This window comes from Odocoileus virginianus, chromosome 7 (assembly GCF_023699985.2).
Source record: "Odocoileus virginianus isolate 20LAN1187 ecotype Illinois chromosome 7, Ovbor_1.2, whole genome shotgun sequence".
Lineage (NCBI taxonomy): Eukaryota > Metazoa > Chordata > Mammalia > Artiodactyla > Cervidae > Odocoileus > Odocoileus virginianus.
In genome coordinates, this window is record NC_069680.1 from 84642799 (window position 1) to 84654840 (window position 12042).

General features: G+C 37.4%; 1 protein-coding gene across 3 annotated transcripts in view; it reads right to left on the reverse strand.

The window, feature by feature from the left end:
* Window positions 1-619: 619 nt before the first annotated feature.
* The window catches only part of TSNAX (translin associated factor X), a 34978-nt gene continuing 23555 nt past the window's right edge, over window positions 620-12042 (reverse strand). For all 3 annotated transcript variants that reach the window (XM_020907017.2, XM_020907019.2, XM_020907018.2), the window contains exons 5-6: window positions 5997-6124; window positions 620-2288 (exon numbers count right to left, since the gene is read on the reverse strand). In XM_020907017.2, the coding sequence (XP_020762676.1) occupies window positions 1911-2288; window positions 5997-6124 (506 nt within the window). In that variant the 3' untranslated portion in view covers window positions 620-1910. The remainder of the gene's footprint in view (window positions 2289-5996; window positions 6125-12042) is intronic.

Consider the following 12042-nt stretch of genomic DNA (forward strand, 5'->3'; position numbering starts at 1 on the left):
AGAGGCCCTCTACCATCCAGGGCTAACACCTACTGTTTTAGTATAACATGTAATGCAGAAATGCATCAACAGCCATGGCACCAATCCACCAGCAGCAGATAGTGCCGGCTATGAACCAAAAGGCCATTTCCCCTCCCCTATGAGGGTAACACCCTAATTCAGTTCTTGTGTTCACTCTTCTCTCAGACAATGGACACTTTGATACATTAAGGTGATCTCATCTTCCTTTCCACTAGCTGGTTTAAAGGGATAGGAAAGTTACCCAGTTTGGGTCAATGAGAGGTGAAAGGATGTCTTTCCTGAAACTCTTACTATCTCTCGACCCATTTTAAGAAATCATAAATCTCTATATTAAGCGAGTCTATACCAAATTTCCTGTTAACGCTAAAAATTCTTAACAGTTTGATGAAGTATTTCTCAACTGATCAAAAAATAAGCTAAACTATTATATTTTAATATTTTATTCAAAGAGTTCAGCTTTAAACATCTATAAGATATTCATCAACTTCAAGTGGCAAAAGAAACAAAAATATGTAATAAACTATTTCAGCTGTATCTTTGAATAGGGAAACCAAAAATAACATACTACCACCAGAATAAACAACAAACAAACCTAGTCTATTAGGCATGTATATATTTTATTTTCCTTTAGGTGATAATTTTTGGAAAATTACACTTTCCAAGAATAAGCCCTTGCAAACAGAGCTGCTAATTTTTCCAAAAATAAAATCCAATATCTAGACTCTCAAAACTCACAAAACCAAAAGGAAAGGTCTAGTTGTCAGCCAATAGGGCCATGCTCAAGTCAGTTTCACACCACAGGGAATAATCTATAACTAATTTTAGTAGGCAAATTCCAATTCTAAATATTACTAGTGAGGCTACTTCTATTACTAGTGATACTACTTGTTATTCCCAACTGTGTTGACAATTGTCTTATTGCTGAATTGTATGTGATAAATCTTCTTTGGCAACTTTTTATGTATCAATTAACACAACTGGACAACTGTAAAGATTTGGGTTAACTTAATATTTCAAAGATTTCAAAACTTCATTATAATTATTTAGATGTAACTTCTTATAGATGTTAGAATAGGAAAACCTCCAAACATGCCTAATGAAATATAATAACAAGAAAAATTACTAAATAATCACTAGCTTTTCAGTTGTGTGTGCAATTATATAATTCAACTCAAACATTAGTGACAATATTACAATGTTAGTGCCAATTCTCTATCAGGCTTTCTGTGATAAGGGACAAAAATTAAATGTATAAACTAACATCTGGGTACCTGTCAATTTTTCTGGAAGGCTGTTTCATATGGATTCAAAATTACCTAAAATTAGCCAGAATATAGTATGAATTCTCACTACAATATATGCCTCATAGAATTAAAGTACATTAATAATAATTTTAATTCTTATTCTATGGAATAAGCCTATTTTGGAGGCTTGGCACAATATTACCAAGAAATTTAAACAGGAAACTTAAGTCCAGATGTGTAACTAAGAAATCTTTCTATATATTAAAAAAATCACCAACTTAAACTATAAATGTCTTCCACTAAATATCACCACTCCAAAATTCACACAAAGTAAATTAAAACAGGTATGGCAGAAAGTGCACTCGGAAGCATGTTCACATTTAACAAAGATAAATGATGAAGTTTAGCCAGCAAAAATTCAAATAGGCATATATGCAAACATCTGTATGCAAATTTTCACGAGTAAGATATAAGAAATGATTCATTTTGGTAATTTTATGTACAGCCTGTATACAATTTAAAACAAGTACAACTGAAAACATTTCTAAAGCCACAATAAAGTCAAATGATATACTAAATAACAGTCTTACAAATTGGTCTCTCTTAGGAGTTCTTAAGAGAAAAACAACTGATTAAAACATTATCCTAAGAAATGCCCTCCTCTTGATCAATCATTTCTGTCTTAACTGAAAAGACATCTGCCAGCATATGTTTTGGAATTTCTGAACCTCTGACTTTCAAGGCATAACAAGCATTCTCCACTTTGGCCAGACTTTGTTTCAAAGTATACAGCTTCTTTGAAACCTCATAAGGTCCAGTATTGCCAATGAATGAAAACCCATCATAAACCTGACGTAAAAACTGGCTCACTTCAAAGGGAGTGTCTATGTCCCCATTCCCGACACTGTTAATACACATTCGCATCAACTCTCCAGTTAAATCAGCCACTCCCAGAAGGTAATCAACAGGCGTGATTTTCAGTCTCCAAGTACCGCACTGCTTATCCTGTGCATCAGAGGAAGGCTGGTAAAAAAAAAAAAATAAACACACACACACACAAAGAAAATACACTGTGAAAAAGAGTGACTACGTATACTTATAAGGTACAAAATCAACAGCAAGTCAATCATACTAATCTTCTCTAAATAAAATGATCCATTTTGTTAAATAACCATTCAAGATGTTACGAGAAGAACTCATGCCCTCAGCAAGGAGTTGAATTTACAATTTCAAGATAATTCTGAAATCTAATATTGTATCATTATAAAATCAATCATTTCCAACTTCACTTGACATATAAAGATATTCTTAAGGCCTAATGACTTCATCACACGACAATGACTTACATATTTAAATGGCAAATCATAAAGCCCTCCAGGTTTATGATCCAGTCATGATTTTCTCAGTCACTTAGTCCCTTTCTGGCCTCTCCTCTGTCCCCACTCAGCACTGACCATCATGATTTAACACTCTCTTGCTATATCCTCCTCAGTTTCTTCAGACTCCTATTTTTCTACTGCACCTGCCCAGCAAAAACACACCCTGAATCAGTATTGAAACTATTCTTGTTAGTGCTTTATTCAAGTACTGAGTACCACTAGGCTAAAAAATAATAATGATGATCACAACTGTATAGAGTTTGTACCACTACAAATTACTCACCAATCCTTTTACTTATTTCTTAGATGGTTCTCGCCCGTCTCTTTGAACACTATTTCAAACCTTCACTACTTTTCTCCTCAGCCCCTTACTCAATCCCAAACCTCTTCACTCTCAGTAAACAATCTTGCCTACTTTCACTGGCCTGATTATTTGCCAGATCACGTGGCATAAGCTCTCTCAATTACCTTATCCCTAAAAACAAAATAAAACAAAACAAAAAAACTTATTTATGTCCACATCCATCTTTACCTTCTATCCTTCAGTCTCAGATGATGAGTTGTCCCTCCTCGTGTTTGAGGTTAACTCTTCCAAATGACCTTGACCCATCTCCTCCCACCTCTTCCAGGACCTTGCTTCATAAGGTGTATGCCCTTGGGCAAGTTATTTCATCTCTCTAAACCTCAGTTTCCTCATCTGTAAAATGGGATAACAGTACCTACCTCAGAGGTTTATTTTTAAGGATGAGATAACATTTACCAAGTTCTTGGCATAATGCCCAACACAAAGTAAATACTCAATAAATGTTAGCTGCTATCACCATTACCGTCACCACATCAATCTCCTCTCTCCACATCAACTTCTCTCTAATGGATTCTTTCTGAAAGAGGCGATGTCTGAACTGTTAATAAAAGTCTGATGAGACTTAGGTGGGCTGGAATTATACTGAAGGACATTTCAGGCACAGGGAACTGCAAGAGCATGCAGATGAGAACTGTGCTGTGTACTTGAGGAACTAGTGAGGCATTTCTTTAGAGTAAAATTTAAAGTAAGAAGTATTATGGGCTGAGTCTAGAAAGACAGAACAAGGGATAGAGCAAGGGGAGAAAGCCACAATAAGTCAGAGCTTTACCTACAGGTAACAGAGACACTGAGAATTAAGTGAGCAAATGAGAGAGTCAACTTTAGGTTTTATAGATGATTCTGGTTGCTTTGTATCCAGGACATGAATCCTAACACTGTTGGACTTTTCAGAGACCATCTGTTCCAATCTTCTCAATATGGAGTATAAGAAATGAGGTCCCAGAAACACTGCAGGTAATATCACTAGTTAATGGTTAGAACTGGGTAAATATCCAAAGTCAGCTCCCCAATTAGCCTGACCTGCTATATTTCATTTCTATTAACTGTTAAGAGAACTGGCATCTTTTTGGAAAGGACAGGTTTTGGTGGGAGTGGTGGGGGGGTGGAGAAGCGGCTGGCGTTTTTGTAAGTCATTTATGAAAATGATTTTTGCTTAAGAAAACATGACTATCCTTTGTTCCCATCATTAGACAGAAGGAGCTCCCTGAATGTAACTAAAAAGTTGATTCTGAAGAAAAAGCATGTTAAAAAAATCAACAAATTGTCAAGGAAATAAATTCTGCTTAGAAACCAAGGAAAATAAAATTACTTAAAATGCAATTTTTCACAATGGACTTGAAGTATTTAGGGGAAAAATATCAGGATAACTATAACTTAAACTAATTTAGCAAAAAAAAATTTAGATGAAGCAGATAAGGCCAAATATTAACAATTATTGAATCCAGATAATGGGTACATGGGTGTTCATGTGTTACTATTTTCTCCACTTTTCTTGTGCATTTGAATTTTTCATAAGAAGTTTTAAAGAATTAAATGGTTTGACACTACTCTCAATATGCAAGTCAGAGCAAAATACCTTCCACTATTGGATTTCCAGAATTTTCATCACCAAGAAGAATCTCTAGCACTAAAAGGAAATATTATTTATGAATGTGGTCTTAACATTTTGAGAAGACACATGTGTATGATTATGACATCCTAATCTTAGAATAATTTACTACATAAATCCTCAGAATAGGGCATTTACTCCCATTTCTCTTTACTTTCTTGCCGTGATACTTTAATTCTGAATTACAGAGAATCGAAAGGAAAGTATGGAAACTTGACTAATATATTTAAGAAGCAGGGTCACATAGGCTCCCTTTACTTCTTTCTGTAATTCAATCTTTACTAAATGAACTAAAAATATGAAAGAATTTTACTTCTCAAGATGAATTTCCTCAATTAAACTTCACATAATTTTTAAAACTGAGAAAATATATGGTTTCCTTGAAGTGAGCTACACCTGTCACACCAAATTATCTCTTTTCAGTATTAATATTTTATTAACATTCAAGAAAATAGGATTTCCACACCTTCTTCCACTTTCTGCCTACCTATCCTGACTGATTTTTAAAAATAATAATGAAAGAAAAACTGATGAAAAATAAAGAAAAGAAAAAACCTGTTTAATTGTATCTTTAAGTGTACTAATATCTTAAGAGTATCTAATACTCAAAATTTTACCTCATGGCCTGAATATTATACCCTGAAACTCAGGGGGAGAAAAACAGTATTCATTCAGAAGCTGAACTGCACAATTTCGGATACAAGCATTATGAACTCAGCAATTAGATTAACACCTCTCACTGTATCGTCACCGCTTTGTACTGGCTCTTCTAACGACTGCTAACTGAGCAGCTATGCGGCATGCACTGTGCGCTGCCAAGTTTAAAGCTGTGCATCAAAGCCTGTGAAACACCCCTTTGCGGTGGACCCCTGGCACAGGGGCCCCTGTGGCACACGGTGAGACACCCCGGGAGTGACAGGCACTCCTGGCTTTGCACTCAGGACGCCTGGTTTCCAAGTCAGCTGTCACACCTGCTTGACTAGGGCTTGGCAGGTTACTTAAACTCTGTGAAAGCCTTTTTGTGATATGAGGGTAGTAATTCTTACCTTGTAAGTTTAATAAAAGGATTAAATGAAATAGTGTTTATAAAGGGTACATAGCAAATACACAGTAAAAACACAAGTGGACTTACATAATAACCACTCCATAATGCTTTACATAAAAGGGTATTGTTCCCCTCAACCTACCCATAGTTGTTGAGCCACTAACTAATATATTTAGAAAGACCATTTCCCTAGGTGGGAATCTATGAAATCACACTTTAGAAAGAACATTTTCATCTCAATATTCTTTGCATTATAAGCCAATGAATCTCCTACAATTATCACAATGCTGTGTAAATTATGTAATAAATGTGAAATATGATTTTAAATTCTTACAGTCTTATTTTCTTTCCCATTGTCTTCTGTTGAAAAAATCAACTGTTTATTAATTTCATCCATACTGATAAGTGATCGTGTTTTGATGAAGTGTTGAAAAGAGACAGCCTCCACATATTCCTGCAGTCCTGAAAAACCAACAGGAAAATTACTAAGGAACAACCAGTAAATTAGCAAGAATGTCATAGTAAAGAACTTCAAACTAATCATCACCTAGCTCAACAAAAGCTTAACGGCTATCTATTCCATCAGCCCTAGATTCGATTCTGAGAACACACCACCTGGGGAGAGCTGGTGGGGACAGCCAAGCACTGGACACAGCAAACGTTCCTGTAGCTGAACTTAAGGTGGCTCAGAAAGGAATGTGTTCAAAGTCTTCTTTGGATTTCATGAGTCCATTAGTCTTAAAAATCTACTCTCTCCTACAGAGAAATGGCAAAGATTTTTCAGAAAAGTACTTTTTAAAGAATTTAAGAAAGGGTATTACCAAAATTCTGGTAGGCTTTAATAGAACTTATACAGATTAGTTTTTGCTCCCTTAAGCAGCAAAACAGACAATGATTCAATCACATGAGATAAAATTAAAGATAATTTGGCTCTTCCTAAATGTTCCTAGGTTAAAAAAACAAAACACTGTAAATAATAAAAGTTAAAGTGTCAAAATTCAAAATGCCATTTTCCTCATACTTCAAATTAAATCCTTTCTGCTTCAGTAGTTGAAGTTTTTTTTTAAAAAAGCTAATGAGTAATAATACCAGATGCACGAGATATAAATCCTACAGAATCCACTCTGAATTAAAGGTCGGTAAAGGTCAAAAATAGTGCTGTACTTTTTCAAGTGTTTTAAAACAAGCAAATTCTATAGCCATACTTTTCAGCATTATTTTATTATGTCTTAATCTATAAGGTAATACTCACAGGAAAAAAAGTGTTTCTTAAAATTATTATCATTACTGTCAGTTTAACAAACTTGGTCTTCTTTTTGAAGGCTTTATTGTAAAAAACAGGAAGAGGAAAATAAGTTCAGAAAGAAAAGTCAGAACCTGGTAGGGTCATCTGTATTTAAGTTCTCTTTCTAACACTTCTTACAGAGTCCTGCACTCACACGGCCTCCCAGTAGCTAACAGTAAAAATCAGGCCCGGCAGCAAGTGTCAGATACTGCTGTATCATCACATCAAGTGCCACACAAGGGTCAAAGACAAAAAGGAAATAGGTGACCTGGTTCTTACAGCAATAAGAGGAAATAACTAAATGAAAATATCCTGACTCATTTTGAAGAGCAAATGATGCTGAAGTAAAGTCAGAAAATAGGTGCTTCCAGCTGACAGAGCAAGACATGATGGGGTACTTTGTTTAACAAACCATAACATGAAATGAAGCAATAAAGTTGAGTTTAACAGAGCAAATAACATCTTTTAACACTTACAATAAAAATACTTTCATAAAATTTCACTTTTCTGAATAGGTTAATAAAATCCAGTTCCCTTTTCTAACAACAATCTATATTTCTCATTTCCTTCCAGAAATACTTCAGGCATACAAAAGCAAACAGCAAAACTTAAGAATCACTCATTATATCTCTAAATAGCTTTACCATAATTAGCTCTTACAAATGGGAGCTAAAGAAGATATGTGCACAAAGATTTATGTATAAAGATATCCATCATTACAATCATTATAAAAGCAAAAATGGAAAAAATTTACAAGATCAATAACAGAAGCGCCACTTGTCAACTTACTGTCTCACGGCTTTATCAATGCACAGAGCGGAGGCGGACCTCAAAACGGCTCTCCTTTGCCAGCGGGCACACATTAAGTGTGACTGCTAGAGGGTCCTGGAGGACAACGCAGGAGGAGCGAGCTCCGGGATCCACTGTGCCCGGTCTGCGGCCGCCTTCCCAGCACGCGTGCCAGCAGCTCGAGGTGGGCAGCAGCACCAGGCCTCTCTTTGGGGACAGGTTCTCCTTGTGACCCAGAGAGCGGTTCCCAGTGAGCCACCTCCATGGGCAAGGAGTCATGGTTCAGCACCTCCCCGTGGAGAGCTTCCCAAAGATGCCATCAGCGCAACATCTCAGCCATCCAATGGCGTGACTTCAGTGGGGTGGGTAAGTTGGGGGCAGGGGTGGACTTCACCAGATGTGTTCCTTCCAAGGATGTGGATTCCTCCTCTGATTTCCTGTACTCTTTAGAGTTCACGTTTCCTCTTATAAAGAAGTCCCTTGTACAGTTAACTCTGTATATTGAACCGTCCCTATTCATTGGAAAAGACCCTGATGCTGGGAAAGAGTGAGGGCAGGAGAAGGGCGTGACAGGATGAGATGGCTGGATGGACAGCTCATCCCCCTCAATGGACGTGCGTTTCAGCAAACTCTGGGAGATAGTGAAGCCCAGGGAAGCCTGGAGTGCTGCAGTCCATGGGGTCACAAAGAGTCGGACACAACTTAGCGACTGAACAACAATGCAGTTTCTGTTTCCTGTTCGGACATTGATGACCTCAATAGGGACTTTAGAAAAATAAACAGTGGTACTGTATCTTCTTCACCCCTATTACCCCTATAGACAGGTGTTCCATCTTAAAAGGCCAGCCAAGATGCCTGTCCTCAGAATCAATATGCAATCCTAGTAGGAACCTTAACACAGATTCTCCCTTCCTCATTTGAGGTTTTCCACTTGATGTTCTCTACTGGATGCTGTCAACATTTACACTCACTCAGATCTCTCCCATCCATAGGCCATTCTTGCCTCACAATTGTCCAATATCTCTACTCCCCTCCACAGTTAAATTTCTTAAAGTAGCTTCTTAATAACCACATCTCACACGTCTCAGCCTACTTCATTCCAGCTTGAGCACACCTCTAGGCCAAAACAGCTCTAACTTAAAATTATGCCAGTTAATGAATCTAATGGGACATTTTTTCAGTCTTAATTATGTAGCAGCATTCAGCATTTTGACCACTTTTTCCCTTGCTTTTAAACAAGCTTCCTGTTGTTTCCTTTTATGGCATCTTTTCCTAGATCCCCCTTTTTCTGCCTCTCTGGCCATGTCTTCTTAGTCTCTGCCAGCCCAGGCTCTCAAATTACCTATACTTGGCTTCAGTTAATGCTGCCATCTCTCAGCTTTACAGCTCTGGTTTAGAATCACATATATCCAAATGCATATTTAACAATCCCATCAGAGGGCCTCAAAAATCAACATAAGCAACAATGAATTCATAACACTCCTTCTAAACCTGGCCATCTTTGTTTTGCCAATTCTAAGAGGGTCCTGGCCTTACCGCCATCTATTCCCCCCACTTTCTCACCCATTCTCACACCACAGACTTTTTAATGGTCTTTGAAACAGTCTTTTTATAGTCTTTTTTGCCTAATAACTATAATTAACAGTTTAATAATTTAATAATAATGACCACATCACTGCCCTGCTTAAAGCCGAAATAGCTTTCCATGGCTCTCAGAAAACAGAGAAAAGTCATTAACATGGTTTATAAGCACCTGCTTAATTTCAACCCCCATTTACATCATCAGCCTCAACTCACGCTATGGTCACGTAGTTATACATTTATATAGTGTATTACTATATTCATGTAGTTATACATTTATATAGTGTATTACTATACTCATGTAGTTATACATTTCAAAGATGGATATGTAAATCCATACAAATCTTTTAACAAAAGTGCATTGTTTGAATATACTCTCTGAATTTTCCTACTTCTTCAGTATTTCTAGGCATAATCTTGCCCCCAAATTCCTAAAGTTGGCTTACATTTCAGGGCCATGTTGAACAAAAATAGTATTTTAAATGCTGGAATCAAATACAAGCAGCAAAGTTCTTGTCATGTAAAATTCTATCAGCTGAAGGTGGTGCACGCAAGCTTCCCTGGGGCCTTACGGTAAGGCTCAGTGATTTCATCAAGCAAGTATTCTCAGTTTAATGGGTATAAGCCAGTATAAGCCTGTAGGTGAAGGATGACTTTATCTACACACCTATAATCTCAAGCTGATTTGACAGACAGGGTACAAATTCCAGCCTGCAGTTCAAGGTAGAGGAAATCAGTCAGAAAGGAGGTTATCACTTATACTGAACCAGTCTCTTCCCTGCTCTCACAGTAACACTATGTGATGATTCATCTGGTGTTCAGGCCAAACACCTGCTAAATGTGGGTGTGAAAGTACTTTCAAGATGTGATTAACATTTAAATCAAGACTGGGTAAAGCAGATAACCCTCCAAAATGGTGACGGGTGGGAATGGAGGAATACCCATCCAACCAGCTGAAGACCTTAAGGAAGCATGAGGATTCCCAACTAAGTAATTCTGCCCAAAACTATGACAGAGAAATGCTGCCCAAGTTTCCAGCTTGCAGATTTCAGATTCAAGACTGCAGCACCAACTCTTTAAAGAAATTCCAGCCTGCTGGCCTGCTCTACAAATTTCATACTTGCTAGCCCCCAAACCATGTGAGTCAAGCCCTTAAAATAAATTACTATCTACCTGCCCCATCCCCCTGCCTCAGGAGTCCTGCTGATTCTGCTCCCCTGGAGAACTCTGGGACTGGCGTGCCTGGTGGATAGAACGCTCACATCACGAAGTGTGCACAGAACTTATGCACATATTTCGGTCTTCTCTTCCTGACTCTGTGCTCTATCTTTTTAGTTCCTCACCCACACTGCGCCCTTTCTGACTTCAGAGGATTCTGTATGCTACTCCCTCAGCCTTCATTCATGTTCTCCTCTCTTTTTCAACCCGATGAATTACTAATCCTTTCACGTTCCATCAAACAGCACCTCTGAAGAAACTGCCTGACACCGCTACATTCTAAGTCAAGGCCTCATTATATGCCATCCCAGTGGACGTGCCCTTCCTTTGTGGCACCCATCAAAGCTGTGATATTTAGATAATGTAACAACCTTTGACAAATGTCCACTTCCATCCCTTGCTAGAAGGGCAAGACCATGACTACCTTGTTCACTGCTTACCCTCCGTGCCTGACATAACCAGGGACAAAAACAGTTAAATGAGGTAGATACATTTTTGAAAACCTATTCCGTAACTTAAAATTTTAAATGTTTTACAAAGACAGTTAATAAATAGGAAAATGTGCATTTCAGAAAAAAGCACAAAATACAATAAAGAAATAAAAATTAAAACACAATATATATACTATGATTACAAAGACAGAAGGAAACAGGAAAAACTTGTGACATCACCACAAGAACTCTTACCACCTTGGCTCTCTAAGCAAGGTGGTTTAAATCATCCTGGAGGAAATACTGTTACACTGAGATAGTCTGCTTACAGAGATCACTGGGGGAAAATTATGTCCAGGAATTTGATTCTGTTCGAGCAAAGATCGAAATGCCAGGACCTATCTCCCACAACGCTTAAGAAAGGCATCCGAGAGTCAGTGTCCTCTCAGGAGAGCTCAGTTGCCTGGGGGAGAGGCGGCGCTCAGCTCAGGGTGAGAGCCACAGAGGGGAGACAGCCTGCACTTGGAACTAAGAGAAGTAATTTCACATTTCCAAGCTCAGCAGTGGGAGAGGAAGAAGAATTTTTAAAAGGAAAAGAAAACAAGCAGTGAAAAAGCAAATTAATATTTTTAATACCATTCCTGATGCTGAATGAACTTTAAAACAGATGCTAACTACAGGAGAACATATTGGTAGAACATCACTTCTTTAAGAACAGGAAAAGATATCTGGCTGAATTAATTAGTTGTAGAATTGTTTTATCCACATGAGCCAATTCAAATCATGGAAAATTATTTTAATGAATGTATTTTAAAAAATTATTTGTAGTTAATAAAATCAACTAAGTACAACCAACTTCCAGGACTATGTCTCAACTATAAAACAAAAGTACTAGATACCATGATCTCTGTGGTACTTCTCAAATTTAGACTGGTATGAACTATTCTTCCTATTGAAATATCAAAAAAAATTCATCTTTGTGAAACCAAATTATGTGGCAACTGAATAGGAATGCCATTTGCTTCTGGAACAAAGCACTTCCCTGAATGATGTTGCTAAAATCTTGCAATTTTATG